Raw genomic sequence first — 24,866 nt, 5'->3', positions numbered from 1 at the left:
GTGGTAACTTGGAGAGATTTGTAAAATGCAAGTATGACAGCTCTACAGTTGGATTAATACGGGCTTCAGAAGAAGCCACAGGGTCAAAAATTGCTTCCAAGCCTCAGGCTTGGAAGGCCAAAAGATCTGCCATTGGAATGGGCAGTGAAAAAAGAGGTGAGTGATGCACCTCTGTGAAAGGATCCTGTGAAAGGAGAGTTGATGTGAGGTTACTTCAGCTCCAATAATCTTTAAGATAAGATACAGCGTAATGATGCAGATATTATGTCTGGAATTGAATTACACCACATGGTGTTGAACTCATCCCAGCTACTTGATTCTTGAGCTGAGGAGTAAAGAGTAATAAGAGGATGATTTGTGAACTTTTGAGGGATTGAAGTAAGGAGAGAGTAATCTTTTAATACATTGAAATTTGGTAGACTTATGGGGGCTCATAAAGCAAAAGCAAGAGAAACAGGTGAGAAGGGAAGATAGGCAAGATGATGACAGAGTGGATCTAGCCAGACAATTTTCACTCCTCTTGGGAAAAGAGAATTTGAGGCAGGTTGAGAAGTTTAGACTGCTGTTTGGGCAGGGGAGACCCAGTGGAGATGTGCATTCCATTCATCTGAATGGCTCTTCTAGTAAAAACATTGCTAGACACAAGCACAGGCCAGGAATGGCAAATGATGAATGACTTAGCAAGCTATCTTGCTGGGTATTTAATCTGTGTGGTTATCTAAATAATTTGAAATGCTTCTCTTGGCCTAGACCAGGCTGGACAAAGTGAAGTGCCATGCATTCAACCTTGTGCTATTTCAGTTCTCAGGTTCCCAGCAGGATCCCAACAAGATATGGCTTCATGAAAGGTGATACTATATTAAACTAACAGTACAAGTTGTATCAAACTTGGTTCCAAATTCAATACAAAAAGTAATGGTTTTAGAAGGCATTTTAAATCTAGCACTAGCACTTCAGTCACTTGCTGATGTACAAAAAAAGTGCTTTGTAGAGCTGCTGAGTGCAAGGAAGATGCGAGGTTAAATTGGGTTAGCGGAAATGAAAGACGTGCAGTGGAAGAAGTTTTGGTATCAGAATGTTTATGGAATTTGTCATTAAATAACAGAAGTGTTTAAATTGGAGGGCAAATTTAAAGCATTCCTTTTTATAAATTTTTCCCTATTTATGTGCAATTGAAATTATTTATAAAGGTGTACAAGGAAACATTAATTTGTTTCCCTCTTAAAAACGAAAGATGATGGCAAGTCCGTCTTAGTCTCTTACTGTGCAAGCCTTCTTGAGCTCAGGCCTGAGCCACCGGTGTGTATTAAAATAATTCTGCTATTCTTACTACACTTGATTACAGTATTCTGTTATAAAGGGTGGAGGCACTTGGTGGTTCTCCAAAGAAAGTGAGTAATAATTGACCTAATGTACAGAGCACATGAATAACATATTCTTTTGGTAAGAAATTTATGTTTTACAGGGTGTGCTAGAGTTCACATCCCTTTTTCACATCTTCCAAAAGATTTTAAAATACTCAGCTGCTCTATTAAATTTCTAATTCAACAAATACTCAAATACAAAGTATGCATTAGATAAAGCTCTTGAGTTGAATCCAAACATTGAAAAATCTTTTAATCTGCCTTGAAAACAGCTGTTTAGAATTTTGAGTAGAAATAACAGCTTCCTTCAGCCTACGTTGTTGATGTCCGTTTCACTTCAAGCTGGGAGGAATTTCTCTTTGTTACTCTGCAGCAGCAGCAAGCCTTTGCATCTATGATTCGACTATCCCCTAGACATAGTAGGACTGGTATCCTGGTCCTCTTTGAAATAAGTGGTAACACGTCCTTTGAATTCAGTATAATGGGGGGGAGACTTGCTGAGAAGACTTAAGATAGTTCTGACACTTCAGTGGTAGTTGTCTGGAGTGCAGCTTACAGGAGCTCCTTTTAACATCTCCCACTACTGAGAGACTGCTTCATGTTTGTCTGCTGAAGGAATTCTTGATATGAGAATTAAGTTTTTTAGTGTCTGAAATGATTTAAACCAATTAGATGGGGTTTGTGCATATGCACATATAACTTTTATTCCTTGTTCATAAATATTTGGGTAATCTTTTAAAAGTTACACAGTGACTCGGCATCAAACACCACATAGAAAATTTCTAGGCAACTGCCCATCGAATCCAAGGAAATACCAAGAGAGTGCAAGATGACTGGCATTTCAATGAACATCTACAGCAGTAATGATTTGCCACTTAGTGTAAACAACTGCCAAAACCCTGCAGGGAATGGCTTATGTTTATTCCACAGCCTGTTTTGCTGTGTCCAGAGGGTAGATTTTACATGCATTTCACACACACACACACACACAGACACACATTTGTGCCTAGATAGGTTTTATATTCAGATGTTTGGCTAGTACTTTAAACTCAAAGGTAGAAGTCTTGACATTGTTCAGAGAAGTGAAGCCTGGATGAAACTTCACAGTCACTATCGAAGTGGTCCAGAACCTACTCACATAAATAAAGGGATGCCCAAAGACCTAAGTAGGCTTTGAATCAGGAGTCAGAGAGAGCTGATCAGATCTTGATCAGAGCTTGATCAGATCCAGATTTCAATCAGGTTATTGAGAAGGCAATTAGATCTGTGCTGTGCTACCACACAATACTATCAATCAGTAGTTTAGGGTAAAAGTTAAAAGTGCTTAAATGCATAAGCCACAAATATGAACATGTTTTAGCAAAGATTGTGGTTATAGTGTATAGAAAATACCATTACATAGAATGGTATTTATTTAACTGCAACTAGGGATTTCAAGATGATGAGTAAGAAATATTCTAATAGAGTAAATAGCAAAGAAAATCCATTTTCAGTTTTATAATATACTGTTCTTTTCCCTTTGGGCTTACGTGCCACATACACAGTCTTTCATGTGATATTCTCATTTCCAAAGTGTTTTTAGAATACAAGTGTGTTAATGTACGTTGATGAACACCTAGAAAAGTTTGTATATGTGTCCTCCAATAGCTTCTGATGAAGCGTAAGGAACCCTTTTAAACCTAAAGGAGATGTTTGCATTTTAGTAGGATTTAGGTTATGCTGAAATTTGAGCAGATGTGGAAGAGTTTTGGGTCTTCCTTTTTGATGAGATGATGTCCTTGTGTCTTTTTTTTATGTTTGTTGGTTTTATTCAAGCAGCCAGCATTGTGTGTGGTTTGCAGTGGTGGGATGTTGACGCAGAGGTGCAGATGCCAGTGGTTCTCCACACCTCTTCCAAAGCAGAATGGGATCACAGTCTGTCAGCAGAATTGCTGCCCTGCAGAGGGGCAGCCTGATGCTCATGTGAAAAATAACCAAGATCACTTCTGTGAACAGGGCTTTTAATCAGCTGTTTAAAAGTTGCTGATCCAGTTTCTAATGAAATGAAGTGGGAGAAAGAAAGAGATCAGCATGCTGCCAGGCAAGAGTTCCAATCCAGTGGTTCTCTCATTTTGAACGTGTGGGCTAAATATCTTTATAACTTAAGCTTATAGTATATTCACACACTAATAAAATGTTCTTATGTAAGGGTAGTTTAACCACCACAAGCTTATTTTATTTTATAAGACTAAACTATTTGATGCTCTAAAAACATTTTTCTCCTGTGAATGTTATTTATCACAAGTGCAGCTGAAACCTGAAACTTAATTACTAAAACAGATATTCAGACCCTTTCCTGACAAGAATGATGTGGATAAAAGACATTATTTCTGGAGGAAATCCTACTTGCCTTTTGGAGATAGTGCAAAATATTTCTGATAATCAGGAGGAAGTTTTCTCTTCCACTGAAGTGTCTTAAATTATGAGCTTTCTACTGTTTTACAATAATTTTTTTAAAGCCACCTGGAAGTTTTCCCACAGTGCTGGTTTAGAAGCAGCTGAAACTTTAGACACCATGCAGAACAGTCTGTTGTTCCACCAACATTGCTGGAAGTCAATCACATATGTATTGATGACCACCTAGATTGCTAAATGTACCCATTCTACTGAAGATTGAAAGAAAATATTTCCTATATTTTTAGGTACAAGTTTGAATTGGCACTGCAACTGCTAAACCTTGCAGCTTAGACAGATGCCAGAGCTCCCACAGAGGAACTTTAAGCTGCATTATGCTGTACCTCGTATGCTTCCCCCTCTTAACTCTTCACTGCTCCCCAGCAGTAGAAGGGTGCTCCCTCTTCCCTCCTGCTTCCCTTCCCCTCTCTCCTCTTGCCAGTTGTGGGGACCTCAAGGTCCTGCCTGGCATGTACTGCTCTCTTGCACTTGGTCCCAAGCAGAACATGTCTTTTAATACCTGAAGTATCATCTGTCTCAGCTGTGAATCTCTTTTGGTTTGGGGGTAACGGAGTTTAATGGATCACTGGCTTCCTGATGGCTTAATACTTCATTCAAAGCCCAGTGAAGATAAAAGGAAAAAACATGCTCCGGAGTTTTGGTGGTGTGGAGCAGGTCCTATATCCAGAAAGGTAAGGCAAGCATTGAGACACTGCCTACACCTGGATTACCTCACTTCTGATCTTTCTCTGAGTCCTGATTCCTTGACAGGACCACCTGTTAATTTAAGTACCTGCTTTGTATGGTGTGGAGTTACACCAGGAAGACTTTTTGGGGAGAAAAAAATTAACAGGATGCACTTAACAGTCTGTTTTGACTGTGAAATGAAGCTTGTTCTTCTCTGAAATAATTATATATATATACACACACCTTACTGCTCTTTTTTTTTTTTAAATAAATTTTAGCTCTGTAGGAACACAGACCTTGTCATGGTTTATTCTGATCCACTCAATCGTTCAGTTATTGTTCTTTTAGTGTAAACAATATTTCAGAAGATAGCACAAGTATTTACTATCTAGTAGAAATTCTTTAGCAACAGCTTCAAATGTTTTTCTTAGTCAATATAGTTAATTTTTTTTCTTTGAGATGGATAGATATGAGCTGCCTAAATGAACAGGTAAGCAGCATGTTGTCACTGCTAGATTACGCCATTCTTCATGTGGTTTGTAACCCCGTTTTTAACTCATATTCTCGTTTATCACTGGCCTGGTGTTTGTTTTTCCTGATTTAGGATTGTGATATTGAACTATGTAAATAATATTGGGGTACATAATTTGTACTTTGTCAGCTTTAGTGTCAAAGTACAAAACAAACATGGATATTAGCTCTACAAATGTGAGGAAAGTGCCTTTTGGGAAAATGGATGGTTAATATCTGCAATTTGTGTAGTCATTGTTTATTCATATTTGGCCACCCAATGTTTCTAGTGGATAGTATTTCAGAGTGCCTAACCAGATGTTTCAGTGAGATGCACATCCTTTTGCTGGGATGTTCTCAGGTGTCTTTTTGCTTCTTGCTCACTGCTGTTCTTGGAGCACGGGGCTGAGCACTGCTGCTTCCAGTTCTCCCTGCAAGGCGTGGTGCTTGCTGCAGCTCACCCGGCTCCTGGCTGCAGCTGGGATTGCGCCCACCCTGCTCCATACACGGATTCCTCTCCTGGATGGCTTTGGCTGGCTGGCTGCTCTCTCCTAGCTGGCTCTCTGGCCCTCATTTTTACCTAGTTAGTTGGCTGGCCTCTCCTGGCAAACTTCCCTCTCCTGGTCGGCTGGTGAAGCTCCCGGGCTGGCCAGCCCTTTCCTCCCTTCCCTTCCCTTTCCTTTTCTCCCCTTCGCACACATGGTGTCTGCTGGCTCCCACTGTTTATCTCTTGTCTCTGCGCCTCCCACTCATTTCTTACATTTGCTTTGATCCATCTGTCTTTGCTGCCTTCCTGTTTTTCGTCCCTCTGCTCTTTTGCTGTTTTGCTTCTTTGTATCCTTGTTTCCTTTACACTTGTTCCCTGAAGGTTTTTTGCTCTGGCTTTCCCCTACCTACAAGCAGTATGTATCTTTTCCAGAGCTTGCTGTCTCTCTCCTGTCTGTTCATCTGATCTAGCAGCCACATTGTTTGAAACAGTTACTAACAGAACACAGATTCGTGTTACAGGTTGGAGAAACTGTTATATTTATCACTTCTTATTTACTATGGATATTTTTTATAAGTTTGTAAATCTAGTCCATGCTTCCATAGAAACACCCATAGTAAAACTCCAAATGAAGCACTTTGTTGTGCTTCTGTGCCTTTTTTCCCATAATTGTGGATTATCAAGTATCTGTGTATTCTCTGTAATTCACTGTTGTCTCCCTTAGGACTCTTAGAAATGTCACAACTCACTGTTTTAATCCAGACATCACAATTATAACTCTAGTCCCACAAACACTTCATTATGTTAGTGTGGAATAAGGACTTTTGGGTATCACAATGATGGGAAAGGAAGTGCAGGAAAATTCATGGCAGTTGAGAATTTGCTGCTGAAGACCCTGTGAGAGAAGGCAGAGAATTCTCTGGCCATTCTTCTCCTGCTTGTTTCAATCTTTGTTCCAGAGTCCTTATTCAGACACAGTTCCGGGTGATGCTAATTGAAATTTTGTCTGAGTTAGGACTACAGAAACAGATATGTTGTTACATGCTGTGGCATACCTGATGTAATATGTGGTTAGCCCCCCTGTAAATATCTATATTTTTTGCCCCTGTTTGAGTCAAACCTATTTTTTAAATGTGTCTCTTTCTCTCCACATGTTTTCATTCTCTCTAATTACGGGGGTAGCCTAATATCATAAATGACTCTAAGTACTGATTAACAAGTCAGTCCCTAATGGTAGCTACACAACCTTGTCAATGGGAAAGTACTCCTATCCTCCCCATATGTGTTTTCTCCCTTCATGACAGAAATATAAATCCCATGTGAGAGGGCATTTTTCCCATGTAGTAGCCCATTCCATTCAAGTGAATATCATCAGTCCTTCTCCTCTAAGATTTTAAAAATTTTTGGGTTGCTTTTACACATGTGTATAGATATATTTCTGGGGAAAAAAAAAGTTCATAGCATCTATTGAGTTGGAAAATTAATTAGACGACCTAATTGACTGTGCATGAGTTCCTCTGTGGAATGTGTTCTGCTGCTGTTGCACTTGCCCAGCACAGAAAATCTCAGGAACAAGTTCCTCTCGTCTTTTACTAGAAACTGACAATTAATTGAACATTATAAAACCCCCATAAAACCCTAGAACAGTCCCCACTCCAAAAGAGAAAAAAACCCAAACCCAACCAACCATAAAACCTTGAAGAATCATAACACAAAAAAACTTTACATGAAAGATCTTTTCTTATTTTATTAGAGTAATGCCAAGAGGCCTGAACTCAGCTTGAGGCTCCCTTTATCATTCAGAAAACGTAAGTCTGTGTCCCAAAGGCTGTGTAGTCTGAAGAGGAAAAAGCCCCACCAGCATCCAGAGGTATTGGCAGCCCCATGTTCCACGTGGGGAGCTAATATACAGGGAGATTAAGTCACTTGTGTAAGGACGTACTGGGAGTCTGTAGCAGAGTCTGAAACTGAACCCAGGTCATCTCAGTCCCAGCCAAGTGTCTCAACCACAAGACTCTCCCTCCTTTTCAGTATGTCAGTGTAGAAAGTAGGCCAAAAAGCAGTTTCCAGCCTTTAATACACAGCATTTTGCAAGGCTGTGAAGTATTAAGTATTAGACAGGCATCTGGATCAGCAGCAGTTTCTGCGGATACTTTTATCTGTAAACAGAAGCAAAGCCTGTAAGGGCTTTGTAAATTTTACATGAATTATTATTTTATCGAAAAATAACATAGTTAAATTTACAAAATCTGTACTTAAATTCAAGGCGTTTTAATGATTTTTAAGAATGGAAAATGTGTTTAAAGGACTTCTGTTGTCTGTGGCTCTCTAATTTTCATGTGTTTTAGCTTCTGGTGGTACTCATCCATCACGAGGCATTAGCAGCGATGCGTAGCTATGCCAGGCTGTGCAGGGTGCTGCGGTGTAAGCTCAGGAAGGGAGGCTCGGGTCGCATGACAGGCTAACGCTCCAGTGTTATGCAAAGGTTAAGTACTCCTGTGTTGGGAGTTAGTGAGGCTTGCAGTTTGCTGACCTAAATCTGAGTGATTCCTATTATGTTGAGTATTTGCTTATCTTTTGGAGCATCTCTGTGTAGCCAGGGTGTAACAAAACTTCAGCTTGCATCTGTTGTACCCCGAATGGAAGAGGATAAAAGAAGTGCAAGTATGAGCAAATAATGTACATGTATAACCATCCACCTTCTTCAACTGGGCTCTCCCATTTTAGTATGAAATCAGCATTAGTGTGTGGTAGCATACAAAAAACAGGCCAGAGCTTGTTTGTTCCCCTCAGTATGCTAGTTACTTATTCATAGATACCTGGCTTGTTTGCTGAACCCCTGATTCCTTTCTCCCACATCCCCCAACTGAAAATTACTTATCTAATTCTCACTGGCTCTCATGTGTGTTCTGGAGCACCACTTTATGAGCTCCATTATTTGAAACCATTAGTCCCAGATGTTGTGTGCATTTACACAGACAAATTTCAGTGATTGTCATGGAAAAAAAAAAGATCAGCTTTGATGGGATTTATGCAGCATGAAGGTGAGAGGAACCTTGTTTTCTAAAATAAGTGATGAGAAATGATTCAAAATGATGATCAGTGTAGTGGACCATTCAGTGCACATGACAGTTTCCAGGATTCTGATGCTATTCCTCATAAGCACATAATTAGTAAAATACAGTTGGAGTGTGTCCCTTTCAGTGGAACCACTATGGCCCAGCTTTTGACAAGAGGCCTCTGCATCTGGGTGGGTCTCTCTCTTCCCTGACACCCCCCAACACTGTCTGTTTTCTATGTGAGGGGTGTTCATGCAGTCACAGGCAATGGGATTCCCCCACTGAATGATCATTTTCTCATCAAAATCGGTGATGTAACTGGGACCTGGGCTTCATGCTGAATGTCAGGTCTTGGCACCAACAAAACCAAGCAGTTCTATCTAACAGGGAGGAAACAAAAACCTGTAAGGATTGTAGTCTTAGATCTTGGATGTTTCTGTTAAAGACACTCAGGCCGGTGACTGTTTCCAAGTTTTAATGATTTGTCCCACATGTGGAGGCAAATGAAATCTTAGGACCTGACATTCCCTTCAACAAATAGAAGAGATGCCAGTTTCCAGTGCTGAGGTAAAAATAGATTTGTTAGCCGCAATATCTGTTAGACTAAAATAACGTATACAGAGCAAGTGTGATGGGTAAGGAAAGGCCAAAGGCATCAGCCCAGATGCTATTAAAAACTTAAGAAATGTTAAACAATATGCTAAGAATGTGGAGTTGCTTACACTTTCAGTAAAGGCACAAAACCTTTCCCATATTTATCTAGAGTATTCATGGTAATTCAAAGTCTTTTAGAGGGACTTGCAGTTGTTCTTGACAAATACCTTAAGACCCAAAAAGTGCTCTTCATCATATCACTAACAGGAGTCAGTAAAGACCTTTTGCTCTTCTCTCCTGCTGCATGCAAGTAAGAAGAGAACTTGACACCAAGTTTGAGAATTGTGTGTGGATTAGTATCCCTTCCTCTCGCCCTCCTTCCCGTTTTAAGATACTTATTATTCTGTGCTCTCTCACTGCTTGGGAAAATCAGACTTTTGATGTGGTTTTACAAAGAGTTTAATTGACAATTGTCATAAATAGTTTCTATAATCTTAGATTAAAGATGTGATGGTCCTCAGTCACTTGAGGCCAGTCATTAACTGACTCTGGGGGACATTTACCCATTAGTGCTAAGCAAAGAGAAGATTCCTTCAACCAAGTGGTCAATGAAGACAGGAATGACAGAAGACCTTAAAGAAATAATATGAGTAATGAAACACATGTATTAGCAGCTCATGTACTTCATATTGGTGGGTATAATATATATTTAATAAAATTACACTTGTTTAGTTGAAAACTTGTGAATCAAGATTGGATAATTTACCTTCTTGGTTTTTTACTTCTAGTAATAGAAATTGAATACATGTGAATTCTAGAGTTATGGCATGTATTCTGTAATATTTCAACAGAGATACCTTAGACTTATTCAGAGTTAAATAGTGCACGTTATTGCTGTGTTTATTTTTGGACCACAGTCTTAATGCAAATCCCATATATGTGGTTATGCAAAATGATCCAGATTCTGGTCATGATTACACTGGTGTACACACAGAGTGATGCCACAGTTTCATTGAGGAGGGAATCTGATCCTGTAACACAGAGGGTTGCATGGTATTTCAATTAAGTAGTTGATGTGTTTCACCATGGAGTTAGAGGTGAGGTATTAATGTCTGAAGCAATTTTTGTACATTATTGACTTACATTTTTAACACTTCCTGAGATTTTTTGGTGGGTTATTGTGCAACCACGAAATGAAATAATTGTTAAAATATTTCTCTAAAAATCAAATACTCTGTGTTGTCACTGTTTTTCTGATATTTTTCATGTCTTTTTAGCTGGCTGTATAAAATATAAAACTCTATGTTACAGCCTTGCTCAAGAAGAACAGTATTAGTTATTCCGAAGTCTTTAGGCTAGTAAAAAAAAAAATCTTTATTTACATCATATCAAGTCTGTCATTGCTAAAATCATATCACAAAAATACATGTATATGAGAATACAAAAACCTGAGTGGTTGAAGAAATTTGGCCAGGGAGCTGTCTGCTATATGGAGAAGAGTCTTTACAGGGATACAATCTGTTTGCCCCTTCCTTTCATTCAGTGGAAATTTTCCACTGTTACAATTTCTCAGGAGTACTGGTCTTTTTGGATTATGGAAAAGAGGGAGCTTGCTTCAGACAAGCTTGATGATTCCTGTTATAAAGGAGTAAGATACTGATTGTTCTAATTACCTTGTACAAGAGCTGCCAGGACTTCAGAAGTTCAGAGTTCTGTTAGGACCACAAAAGCTATTTGTGTAGGTATCATTAACATACCATTACAACACCCAAACCATCATTATTACATTTACTGCCTTCCCACACTGAAAGTAAATCGACTTCTCCCCATTTCTGCTGTGTGTTTACTCCTGCTGTGTCTCACTGAGCTGGAGCACTGGAAGTTGGTTCCCTCTCTCCCTCTCATCTCCCGTTTTTATTTATAACCCATTTTCAGTTCTGGACTGAGTTTCATTCCAGTGCTCTGCAACTGCATTCTGTTTCATGGCTCTGCAGAGGAGCATTTATATTTTAGAAAAGAAAAAGTTATTTCTAGTGTATTGTACCACTCCATCTCCTTGGTAAATGTGAGAGTTATCTCTTTAAATCGTACACATTGCATTGTCTGAAAGCATTTTCCCTCTCTTTGGATGTCACTCTATGTAATATTCTGTAAGGCATTAGGATCTATTTTTCTTACACAGTTTGCACTACTTTTGGATAGCCGAAGTTACTTTAGTCAGTGTATTTTGGAGCCAAAGAGAAAAAAAATACCCAGAGCTCGTCTACTAGGTTTGTCTTTACCTTGCTAGTTAATAGTTAATATTTTGTGGTATGTAAAGAGAGTTTCTATAACGTGGCACTCCTAAGAACACTTTTTAAAAAATAGTAATAAACTTCAGCCAACTTGTTCTTTTTAAGTGAAACTTGCACAGTTCTGTAGTAGAATTCATTCTCCTTAATAATCATCTGGTCTTGACAATAAATATGTCACCAAAGCTAGTTACTTTTTAGCAAAAAGGGAGATGAAAATTAAGTCAGAATTTTATTTAATTGTTGCTAGCCTGTGAAAGAAATTGGAAAAATTAAAATCTACAAAGACAGGGTCCTTTGCAGCTTATACAGCAAAGTAGGGTAGACTAGAGTGTGTCAGGTAACTGACTATTCAGAAATGAGAAGTTATTCTACATTTAGCTGCATTGCTTACTGTTTTCTTCATCATGGAATAGAATAAAATGTGGTAACAATTTTCTGTATTTGGATTGCTGCCGCACATAATTGGGAACAACAGAGCTAAGGCTTTGATTTTGGTGAAATGCTTAGTCTGCGTGTTGGATTAAAATGTGTGCAACAAATCACTCCAATTCTGTAATAATAATTTCTGAACACTATTTTTTTTTATTTTATTACTGTAATGTTATTACTTTTCAGTTACAGACTTTGAGAACTGGGTCAGTTGCATGAACAAAATTGGCATGAAAATAGTTGTATATTTGTTCTGGAAAATAGATTGCCAACATATGTTATAAAATAGCCTGAATTGTTCTGTGCATCAAATGTAAGTGATAATGTTAGTCTCATATTATTAGTAAGCTATTAATTCAAAGTCCTGTTCTTTAACCAGTATCCTAGGAAGACTAGGTAATATTTGCTAGATAGACGTGTTAAACACATCATCTGTGCAGAAATGGATTTGTGAAGCAGCTTACGGAATGGAAAATAAATTCAGGCTGAAGTGTGCCAGCAAGTCAATATATGAGAATAATTTGCAACAAGCAAAGGTGAGGAAGACATGAAGGAATAGGGTCATCAGATTCATGAATTAAAGGGTAATATTCTTGGGGCTGGAATTTATATGAGGCAGTAACTAACTTTTTGGCTGCCTAATACAGCATACAGAGTTATGGTACCAGTGTTAGATACTGCTTCCATGGATGTTCTTTACTCTTGTGAAAATAACAAGAAGCAACTTGGTGGTTGTCCGCAGCACAGCTGTAGTATTTTGAGACATTTCTGCTGCCAGGTTTATATCCCTGCCAGAAACAGTGCCTGAATGGTTGCACTCCGAGTCCCTAGTTCCAGTGACATCTTAGCACTAGCCAGTGTTAAATCTCAGCTGTTTGAGCTCAGTGCTGCACTGTGTGCTGAAGCAGCTGGGAAATGGTCTTGCTTATATGTGAAACCATCTCTGGCACTGGAAGGGAGCAGACAGAAGTGGCATGGTGATAATTTCTTCACATACCACATCCAAATCTACCAAACCTCATTGGTGAGAAGTGTCAGACATCATAGGAAATAAGTTTTTAAATATTTACAGAGTTTTGTTTTCTTTTCTTCTGAACACCCTCTGATATCTTTGCCATGTACTTTCCAATGATGACACATTGGGATCTGACTGGGGTGAGTAATGGTGTCTGGCTGGGGGGAGGAGAGGACAGGGAGTGCTTAACAGTGAGTAATTATTTAAGGAAATGGCCTGTGTGGAAAGAAAAGTGTGTTGTGATTGGATGCATTTATCAACTGGCCTTTCAGTGTCACCTGTGGACAGAGCATTATTGTGTCTGCGTTTTTAAATAGTTGGAAGTCAGTTTATTGAGCTAACTTGGGAATGTGTTGGGGTCTGGTCTTGATTCGGTCTGTGAATTGAGATGTGAGACATGTCCCCCATTAGAAAAGATGGAAGTAAATGATAGTTATCCCATGGTCATCCCTGAGCATGGTCATTCACTTTTCTGACCAGCAGTTAAAAGTCATAAGGTCTTGTATGCGAAATACCATTTCATGATCAATATCATTTCAAGTCTACAAGCAACTGACAGGGCCATTTTGCAAGTGGAGATGGAGTTACAAGCTCACTGCTCTTCCCTATTTCCTTTGTATGGTGACACACAGAGGTTTGCATTAATTTTATATGAGGTGTATGTATGTAGAGCCTTCTGTTGGTTCTCTCTGTCCTTATCAGGAGATTTTCGTATGTCTGAAAATACCTAGAATCACTTTGATTTTGAAATTAAGCCTGAAGTGCTAAACCTCTGTGTTCTGTAGCTCCCTATATGCTATGGTGATGCTCACTACTACAGTGAGCTTGGTCATGCTGTTCTCTTCTGTCAGCGCCAAGACTCTGTGCAATTCTTTGAATTTTACTGCAAAAATTCTCATTTCAGACACAGCACATCCTGCCTTCTGAAATGAGGCACATTATGGTTTTCTCCATCACCTCCAAATGTATTGCTGCCTTCTCTGAATAGAGTGAAATGACTGAAGTACAGTGAAACGTACAGTGACGGATGCTGGGTTTTTCCATTGACAGTATAGTTTGTATATTCTTTGGCTGTGTGAGATCAGGCTCCAAAGGAGCATCCCTTTCCTGACGTGTGGCTGAGCAGTGGCACAGGCTGCCAAGTGCAGTGGGTCACACCTGGGCAGTGCTGAGCAGCTGTGCAGAGATGAGAGGATGTTTCTGCCCTGTGCAATCTCTCTTCCAATGTCCCTCTTTTATCCCCAGCTGGTGTAAAAACCCAAGCAACTCTCCGAGCAGCAGAAACAAAAGTGCTGCTAGGCAGGAAAATAGTTGGACTAATGATCAGCATTAAGGCACTTCACTTGCCTTAGAGCCCTTTCTGACCTTTCTTTCATTATTTGTATGATAATGGAATATTCCTTTCTTTCCCTTTCCCCCTGTACTCAGGAAAGGGGAAGTTGCTGGTTTGTGTTGCCAAGGGGGGTTTCAGCTGCACAGCAGTCTTGGCTGGATTTGGGGGTTCATGCCAGATTTTCCCCCTGTGAGGTGCTAACAGCTGGGAGGGACTGGGTTTGCTGCTCAGACCGTGCTGCATCCCGAGGTACCGTGTGAGCTGTGCATGCCGTGCGCAGAGAGCTGGAAAAACACCGCTCATTTTATCATTATCCATTTTTCTGTGATGGCAAGAGATGGCATTTTCCTGCTTCCTGTAATGAGGTCTTGATCATGGCTTGCTGCAGTCTCATCCTTTGCACCCATTCAGTTTTTATTTATTTTAAGAGAGGTGAAGGAGTCTGTCAACCTCCCTTAACAGGTGGTTATCCGTTTGCAAAATCAGGCTGTTAATTTGAAACATCAAGACAGGAGATTTATAGTGAATCCTAGAGGGAAGAGGGACCAAATTTCATCCAGCATCCTTGCACTAGCATAATTGTGTAATCCAGGTTCCATTCATTCACAATGTTTTTAAACTTTATTTTTACATTAAAAACTATATTGTGCTTGAAACCAAGCAGAAGTTATTGTGAACAGGGGGCTTAAGATGTGTGTCTGGTGTCAGAAGTCTTGCACTATCCTGGTGCTTGTAGTCTCTTTGGTGCTGTCCACAATTACTTGAAATAATTATCGTTATTTATTGCTGCGCCAAGACTACATATTTCAGCAGCCTCTCTGCTGCTTTTAGGGATATAAAGGATCTTTTGAGAAGATAACTAAAATTATTTGATGGTTCTGACTGCAACGGGAATGAGCTCTAGATCAAAATGCAACTTGATTCTTTCCTGTGGAATTAATAAGCTGCATTGTTGCATGGTGTAAACTGGTGCCATTCTATTGCCCTCCTGCTCTTTCTGACAATATATGAACTTAGTGTGCTTTTACCATTTCTACCATCTTCTGAGTTGTCTGAAGCTCCTTGTGGTGTTATTCCTTATCAAAATAACTAAGAAGTTTGTAAAGAAGCAGATAAAGTTGTTAGGTAATGGTGGCTACTGCCTTACTGAAGGCTGCTTGCATGTGCTGAAATTTTCATTAGAAGTGACTTAAAAGATTGGAATTACCAGTTGCACATTTTAAAAAAGTCATTTTGCTAAAATAATTTCAAGCTTCATTCTTCAGTTAAATTGAAGTTATCCCTAAGAAAAGGAAAAAACAACCCATACAAATTGCATAATAGGTTTTCCGGCTATATTTTCCCTACTTCTCTCTTTCCAGCTCCTGACTGATCACTGGTACCTTGTGTTTGAGCTTTCCTTATTGAAGTACTTTGAGTAATCACAAATGACATGAATGTGTAAGGAACCTTTGTAGCAACAAAACAAGGATTGGGGTTTTTAGCTCATATCCTCTTTTCATTTTGCCAAAGTGTTAGTAGAATCACACTTTCTTCTCTTAGGCCTTCATCTTGTAATAAATAAAAAAATCTTAAACGCACTATTTCAAACACTTCAATTTTAAAGCTCTTTTTATTTGGCCTCTGTATAAAAAATGGATTGGTGTGTGGATTTCTCTGTGGCCTTAGGCTGGTGTGTACATTCAAATTATCTTTTTCATATGCATTTTCTGACTTCTAGAATTTTCCATTAAGACCAGAAAAGAAAATCTTGTGAAAATGTGGAAGACTGTATTTGAGAAAGTAGAAGGAAAGCTGTATTTAGAAGAAAACTGAGTATTAAGAATAAAATTTATCAAGGCAAAATATTAGGTGAAAATACTCTGTAATTCTCCATACTAAAGTGTTATGAACTTGAATAATAACAAATAGGAGCCAGACTTGCTTGGTTTTGAGTGCATATTTAACCCACATCTTGTTAGTGAGACCTTGTGGAAAGATTTGCATGATTATGAAGTTAATTTCATTGGGTTCACCATATTTCTAAGGCATATAGCCACTGCTAAGTCATTTATAGCTTGAAAGCAAACAATTGTAAATGCTGATCCATTCATATCCTACCATAAAACACAAGATGGGTTATTCACTGCTGTCTGCCGCGTGCTCTCACTGCGACAGAGAACAGAATGAGTCCTTTTTAACCCATCTATATATAAATGGCAGAGGGACACTCTACAATGAGGGGTTTCATTCTGGGGAGGTACTCGGAAGATTTGCTGTTGCCAACACAAGACTATGGCATTTCTAAAGAAATTGTTGTCTCTTGTTTTAGTATTTGGGGTCACAACATTGGGAGTTTTGCATAGAGTAAAGCACAAAGTCTTATTTTGATCAAAGATGAGAAATCGATCTGGGAAATAATTTTTTTTAATTGATAGGTATAACGGATCATGACTTACTTATTTTAATTTCTGTGTTGAAGGAATAAGATGAAGCTGGTAATATTTGGGTTTGTACTGCATGCTTCCAAAGCTGCATTTCTACAGTGAGAAAGAAGGCAATGTAGGCTTTAACAAAAGCAAAACAAGCCTGTTGAACTGAGAAAATTGAAGCAATTACAAAAAAGCTTTAAAATAGTGAAAAACTTGGTAGAAGCTGTAGTGTAGAAAATTAATATGGGAAATGAAGGGACAGAATAAGAAATACCAAGCCAAAGAAAGTTAAGATGATGATAAGGAATTAGGTAATCAAGGGCAAGAAAGATGTTATCAGAGATTATGATTAGTTTCATGATGAGGCTGATGGAATTGCTAGAGAAGGGTGGGAGAAGTGTTCAGTAAATGTAGCTGAACTGTTTGGAGGGGATAGGACAGGGATTTTGTACTTGAAATCTGATAGCCTTTCAGGCTGAAATTAAATAGCAGGAATTGGATTTACGTATTTTTATACAGCTAGTCCAGCTAACCACAGAGCCTGAAAACAGCTTTTGGGTTCTCACACGTTAATTCTCCACAGATCTGGAAATACAAGACAAATTTCTAGAGGCTGAAAGAAAATCGTTGATGATCCAGTATTTTAAAAGGAAAAGAGATTATCTGAGTGATTATAGGTGTGTTAAACAGGCAAAAGATAGAACTGCAATTATCAGAGTGATACAGGGTTAATGAAGAGTAAATGGTATTTAGTGTCATTTAGTACAAGTTCATCAGAGAAAGGTCCTTTGATGTAACTCGATATCCTTTCTGATATCATCATGTTAATTGTGAAGATAACAGTAGCAATATAGCATTATTGTTTGCCTTACAGAATTTCTGTAAGCCATTTTATTAATTGTATCAGAATGGCTTGATTAATTATCAGAATTACAGCATGTGGACACAGCATCTCTGGGTTGGATGAAGATTAATTAAATGATCGGCTTCAGGGTGCATCTGGTGTGGGGAGATAGAGCAGATGGGAAAGACGTCCATTCTCGCTTCTGCCCTATTTCACACTTTTTAACAATGATGTAGTGAAAACATATTATTGTTAACAAAGTTCAGATGTGGCGTGAAAATTGGAGGAATTTATAGTGTCATGACTCTAAGGCAGTGTGGATTGCTTAGTGACCTTGGCTGAGGTATCTGGTAACTTCTTCAGTACAAACAAACAACAGGTTCATAATTTGCTGGCTGTGCTTACAGGATGCTGGACTCTGTCCTGGTGCACCATAACAAAAAAGCATTTTAGAGTTGCTTGTGAAGAATGAACTGGAGTGTGCACCCCGGATGTACAGGAGACAGCAGGAGTTGGCAGTACCACTGTTTGGCTTTTGCCCTTGGAGGATGGAACAAAATGAAGCCTACTGGTGTTTCATTAACATCTCAGTTTGATTCTGTCTGTTGGCTAAGTGGCCTGTCCTACCATAAACAAATCAAAGCAGATGTGTTCCACATGCCCTCCATGCAGCTGTAGGCAAAGCTTGCCCACATATCTGGTACAGCATATGCCTGAAGAGCAGTGAAAACTGTCCTCAAAAAACTTCCTGCAGACTGTATTTGCTTCCCTTGAGCCTCGTTTGAGAACAACCATCCAACTTGTGGAAATAAACATATCCTAACTCTTTTATCAGTATTCTTTTAAATAATAGGCTGCATATTTAAAATAAACTGATGAAAAGACCCTGGAAAAAATATTATGAGTCATTAAATGAAGCAGCAAAGGGCACCTACAGATGTAATATTCCTGGTAAAATAGTTGCAGTTTATATTTTCAGTGGATTTGAATTAAAAAGAGAGAAAAAACGTTCTCTGTAGACCACTTCTGGCATAAATTGTTGGGTTGGTGGGCAATTTGTGTGAAAAACAATTGCCTTAATGTGCTGTTGTTTTGCTTTACTGTGAGGTTTGTTGTGTATTTTTATTGTGATTCTGATCAGGTTTCCTGTTTTTGGTGCAGATTACAGGACGGGCCCTTGCTTCACTTTGGTAACCAACCAGATGTGCCAGGGCCAGCTCAGTGGAATTGTCTGCACAAAAACCCTGTGCTGTGCAACTGTTGGGAGAGCGTGGGGCCATCCCTGTGAAATGTGTCCTGCCCAGCCGCATCCCTGCCGCCGAGGCTTCATTCCAAACATTCGAACGGGAGCCTGTCAAGGTAAGTTAGCAGCAAAGCTTCCCCAAAAGCTGCTGAAATTGTTACTGGATTAATCTTAATTGAGTTACACTGCTGTGAATAACCTGTCCTAAGCCATTCTCAGCTATATGTGTGAAGAATGGAAAAACACTGTCAGATGCATTACTTCATGATTCAGTGAGTGCCTGATGTTCAAGTGAGTACATTAGTAACTCAGGTCATGTGGGAGCAGCCAGCATCTTAATGAATTTTTCACTGCCAGCAGCCCTTTCCCTTGGTTCTGTAATGGTGTTTTTAAGTATACCACTCGATCATTCTGTGGAGGAATTTGTTTTGTTTCAGAGAGCACTCAAAACATGCAAAAATCAATCTATGGCAGTACTGCCCCATTCATCTGGTGTGGGATTTTTCAGCTAAAAGTTGTTTAATTTGGATTCATCTTGGATGTCTTATCTCTTGAGCTATATTGCTTTGACCTGGAGAAAAGTGCCTGTCGTGCCATTTGTAATGCCCTATTATATATTTTATACAAGTTTGGAAATGCATTTGCATTTGTTTCAAATCATAAAATCCACCCAGATGTTGCTTACTTCTTTCAGAGCATGCCTTACCATAGAAAGTCCTTACACTGCTTTTGGCTTTTAGTCTAATACTTCCAGCTGTATAAATTCTTTTATTGTCTGGATGTCTGGCAGGAAACAGGAGAAAGTTAACAGGGGCAACTATGTATTAAACTGATGTGGATTATACGTTCCCAGCGCCATATCTTTGGGGCCAGTTTATTTCAATCTGTCTAACATTTTCTAATAATTTACAATATTTTTGAAAATAGGGAAGATAAAGATTATAAATCAGTGAGTGATTTTATATAATCATGAAATTCCTATGAAGGGACTTCAAGGCATTCCATTATATTAAAAATGTAGATACCCTCTGTCACAGGCCAAGTCGTGGTTGGTGCCTGCAGACAGACATGATGAACTTCAAGATGGACATGGTTGTGTGCATTGCATGATGTGCCCATATTTTGACCTCAGTGATTTTGTTCCCCCTCTTTCTGTAAAGGTCAAGACTAAATTGTGCAGAAATCTGTGAACTGAGGTTCTGGACACTTTCGAAAGCCTATGTACATAAATATGTGGCCCACACCCCTGCACTTATGCCACACCTAGTTATATCCCTCTTGTTTGTGTCAGGGGAAAGCTACAGTGAACTCTCTAATGGGTTTGTGCAGTTTGGAATAAGGATACTTCTGCTTACTGCACATTTCTTAGCAAACAGCTACATTGATGCTGATCTCTGTCTGGTGCCAGAACAGTTTTGGCCCTGTACATTTGACTTGTATTTTCCAGTTTTCCCTTCGTAAGTATTGTGTTTGTAATTTCAACAGATCTTTTATGGAATCACATATTAGCTTTATTTTTCAAGCAATTGTACTAAATTCTTTTGAAATCACATAACATCCATTCAGACTGAAGACATTTCAGGGATTTCACATCCCTATTCAATCTAAATAAAGGAAAACAGGTTAAATAAAATCCAGGTTCTCTGAGGAGAAAAAGGAATCATTATTATTGTGTGGAGAAGTCAGAAAAAATAAAGCAGAAGTGAGGGCAAGGTTATTTTCAAAAGTAAATAGAATATCACTGCCCAGAGTTTGACTTTGGCTGAAAGTTAAATTAATATCACAGGCTAGATTTTTAAAGATACAAAGAAGAAAAATTAAACCAAAAGGTGGAATTTTGAAACAGACATCATGACTCAGAAGCCTGACTTTTGTTTTTTTTAGTTTTTGAGGTTTTTTTAAGTCAGTACAGTGCCATGAAGTCTGGCTGATGACTGTTACTAAAGCACAGCCCATTGCTGTAGCTCAAGTCCCAGCAGCAGTGTGGTTGAGTCAAGGCTGCTGAGGCTGTGCTGGTTCTTTGACCTCCCAGCACAGTGGTTCCCTCAGGGACAGCTCTGCTCTGCTGCTGCTCCCCAGACCTGGATTGGTTCACCCAGGGATCTTTGCATAATGCTTTGCCCTGTGCTGCAGATATGCCCCATGGCATTCCTGAAACTTCCTCCTTGTGGCTCCCAGGAAAATTGCCTCTTAGCCTTTCGTACATACATAATACTTCACTTTTCAGGCTTCAAGACACTCTGGGATTTAAAAAGGGAGGTTTGGAGGCATCATCTCCTTCAGCCTGTGTCCGTGCATTGAAACCTTTGTCAGTGTGAAGCCCAAGAACTCAAGCAACCATGTTTTATCAGCAGCCGGTGGTTCTCCTGAGGAGATGGGGGAAGCACGAGCATTTGGTTCAGAGAGTGGGGTGCTCTGTGCTCCTGAAGGAGCTCCTGAGCAGTAGAGACAGGGCAGCCTCTGGGGACTGCAAGCCAGACTTCCCGAGTGTCCTGTTGCAATGCCACTCCTCCACCTCCTTTAGCCTCCTTTCTGTAGCTGTTATTAAGCCGTAGCAACACTTCTGCAGCTAAGTGACGACACACGTTGTTGTGCTAAAATAATTGTGAGGCCAGAAACTGGGGCCTCTTGAAAATGTTTGTCTTGAGCTTACTACCTAGCCTGTGATATCATCTCTGTTGTTTCGTTTTCCTCAGTGAAAAAAAATGAAAAGCAAAGAAAGAAAAATAAAAGGGAAAAACCTCTCCAAATTTATGTATATCTAAGCAGGTCATTAATAATTCCTCCTGAGACATTAATTATGGCTGTGAAACTTTCTGAGTCAAATCCTAACCACAGTCTAATGTCATCAGTGCTGATCTTGCTGGAGTGTCAAGTTAATTTCCATCAGTAATGACTCTGCATTGCTGTGCCTCTCCATGAGGCCCCCTCCATGCACACTGCAACTGCTCCTCTGTGCTGGTGGCCTAAGCTCTGTATGGAGTTGCCAAGATTTTCAAGGGGGCAAGTGATTTTGGGTGACCAGCTTTAGACACTTCAAAGAAACTTGAGTTCTGGCAGGCTGTGTTCTCTGCACACCATTCCCCAGATGTTTTGGAAAAACAAAGCAATAGCAGTTAGATATTTAATGTCTGTAATAATAATAACCATGTGATTTCTTGCAGAAAATATTTAGAGTACTGTACTTAATCATACTTTGCATAGAGTAATTACAAAATCAGTGTCTGTCTTCCCAAGCAAGTATCATAATATTATGATGGGTGAAGAATGGATTTAAGCATATTTAATTTCTGTGTAGACAAATTATTATGGCTGTTCTTGAGAAATGAAATAAAAGTGGGTGTTTTTTCCTTTTTTATGTCATAGATGTGGATGAATGCCAAGCCATCCCTGGGATCTGTCAAGGGGGAAATTGTATTAATACTGTTGGATCTTTTGAGTGCAAATGCCCAGCTGGACACAAGTTTAATGAAGTAACACAAAAATGTGACGGTAAGAACTTCTAGAACTTTCTTCTGAAAGTAGAAGCAGGGGAGTCTTCTTTTGGGAGACCAACTTTGTTTAACAGTTTGTAACAAACTTTCTGTCTCTTTTTCCTTGAATATGCAAATAACATTATTCACAACAAATACAATAGGGGTGCTTTCTCCCAAACCAGAGAATATTAAAAATTAACTTAATTTGAGCAGACAAGTTTCATAAGTGATTAGTGATTTTGGAATGCAAACTTTCAGTACCGTAAAAGTATTTGTGAAAGAAAGGTGTGCATTCACCATCCTTTCTTGCATCAAATGCCCTTTAAGAAGCACTCAAAAATTTTTAGTCATTTTAGAAGAATTACGACTTACTCTTTCAAAAGAAAAATCCCTATTTTAGGCAAAACTTTATAATTTATTTGCAGGTTAGGGAGAGCAGTTTCAGAAGAGCTTGTACACAGTATGGTTTACATATTGTCTGCCAGTGATTTTGGCAGAATGCAACATACATTTAGGATAGAACAACAATGCAAGTGTTTCCTTCTGTGGATGAAGTACCAAGAATGTGGTGAATAGGAGAGACTGAACATGTGCCTTGTTAAGTATTAGTACATGAAAAGCTGAGAGTTGTAGGCTGCATCTCATAAACATTTTGATGATATTTTTCAATTGCTGAATCATCTTAAAAAAAAGCCCTACCAACAACCAAAGAACAAAAAACCCCCAAACAACCACCACCCTCAGAGCCTGCACTTGCTAACAGTTAAGGAACCGGACTCAAGAACCTCGTATAGGTTGTTGTGTTCCCAAATTCTGCCACAAATTTCCTGCCCCATTTGTGAAATCTCTTTGCAGTGATCAGCTGGATGCAAAGATCAGATGAATTTTTCCTTCTTCAGTTTCATACCTATTGATTTTTGAACCTCTGCAGACAGAGAGTTACTTTCAGTACATCTTCATATTGTGTGTACCAAGCAATTTTAGTTAAACCTGAGTAGGTATTAATTCAAATAGTGAAAAGTCCTGCCTTTATACCAGTGGCATAAAATAAGATAGAGGCTCAACATTTAAGAGCATGATCATGCAACAACAGCATATCCATTCTGTTCTTTCTAAATTATCTTTTGAATTTTATAAGACAATATAAGACAAGTTGTTTGTTTTACAGGAATTAACTGTAGTTAATTCTGATACATAATAAATAAAGTCTGATTGTTTGTTTGGTTTAGCTTCCTATTTAGTGAGCAGGACTTCTGGCAGTTGTAATATGTCCTTGGGCACTGATTTGGTTCAACTGGGAGCTACCTGCTGAATTACCAGCGCTGTTTTTTCAAGGGGTCTCCATTAAAGTTAGATCATAATAGCAATCGTCAAGTACAGGGAGACAATCAACAAGATGGGAAATGAGGTGTGTTGGCCGAGGTTCTCTTTGTTAGCAGAGCTGGTGGAAATCTGTATTTTAAGTGCTACATTATTTCACTGCTTGATATAACCATTTCTTTTCCATTGGCACTAATGCTGAAGTAAATTCTTCTTTTTGTGGTGACTGGGGGAGTAATTTTTCCTGGAGTGACATTTAAGTCTGCGAGTACATCAAGTATACTTACCTTTGTAAAACTTGCATGCTTAGCAATGACAATATTGCTTATATGGATGTCAACACTAATATAAATAGTGAAATACTGTTTGGGTTAGGCTCAACCCTAAAATAAAGAGTGATGATTTTGCTTTTAAAAAGGTCGGACTCTATATAAACAGTGGCAACACTGACTTTAAGATAAACATTGGTGAATTTGAGTCAGAAAATGCTTGAATCTGATCCATTTACGATTGCATTTTTCTCTGTTAATTAAGGGCTTTATTCAGACCAAAATTCAATTTCCACATTTTTTGTCACTGAGACTTGTGGGACTCCTGTGGTGTATAATCTTGGAGCAGAAGCCAGAAGTCTCTTAGCAGTGCTCCCAGGGCACTCGGACTTGAGGCTTTGGCAACATCCTCGAAGTAGCACTGAACAAAAAGTCACACCCCTCTCACACACCCAAGTGAGGAATGTGACCCACATCAGGACAACTAGCAAGATGCTGGGGAAGAATGTGTGCACAGGGGACCCAGGGCCCTGCTCCACTCAGGATGGCTGAGTCTGCAAACTTGAGTGATCTGTGTGCCACCCCAGTCCCTCCACTACTTTCCTGCAAAGGCAAGGGGCTACAAAAATATTAGAGCATCCCTTACTTTACCTAGAAGAGCAGGAGTTGTTAGTTTTTATACTACTGAGTTTTTATATTACTGTCTTCACAGAAGTAGAACTGAGATCCTCTCTACTTGCTAAAATTCTCATTAATGGTCCTGTGGGACTTCGGGTGTTCCCCCATCTGGTGGGGCCAAATTCCAATTTAGGCGTTACATTTAAATTCTTCCAGTCCATTTTAATGACTATGGTATTATTCACTCTTTGCCTTGGTGTGTTGGGTGGTGTTGCAGTATTTCATCTCAGAAATTTTTGTGGTTGGTGAAATCATTATTACAGTCATGTGTCTGTCTTTTCGTAGATCTCTGGAGGAGAGGTTGGGTAGAGTCCTGTGATGCCATTATTTCTAGCTGGATGCTCCCTGTCAGGAGAGCATCTGGGTGATTGTAGATGGCTGTGACAAGCAGATGTCATTGATCAGCCTAGAGAATAACCT

At 39.2% G+C, this 24,866-nt stretch overlaps 1 protein-coding gene across 2 annotated transcripts in view; it reads left to right on the top strand.

Moving 5' to 3' along the window:
- Positions 1-24,866, top strand: part of FBN1 (fibrillin 1) — a 145,040-nt gene that overhangs the window by 33,647 nt on the left and 86,527 nt on the right. For both annotated transcript variants that reach the window (XR_005602806.1, XM_039557878.1), the window contains exons 7-8: positions 18,622-18,819; positions 22,070-22,195. Coding sequence is in view for 1 of the 2 variants with exons in the window: in XM_039557878.1 (XP_039413812.1) it covers positions 18,622-18,819; positions 22,070-22,195 (324 nt within the window). In the remaining variant the exon portion in view is untranslated. The remainder of the gene's footprint in view (positions 1-18,621; positions 18,820-22,069; positions 22,196-24,866) is intronic.

The sequence above is a fragment of the Corvus cornix genome, chromosome 10 (genome assembly GCF_000738735.6).
Source record: "Corvus cornix cornix isolate S_Up_H32 chromosome 10, ASM73873v5, whole genome shotgun sequence".
In the NCBI taxonomy this organism is placed as follows: Eukaryota; Metazoa; Chordata; class Aves; order Passeriformes; family Corvidae; genus Corvus; species Corvus cornix.
Note: the sequence above shows the minus strand (reverse complement) of the source record. Positions and strands in the feature narration are given on the sequence as shown.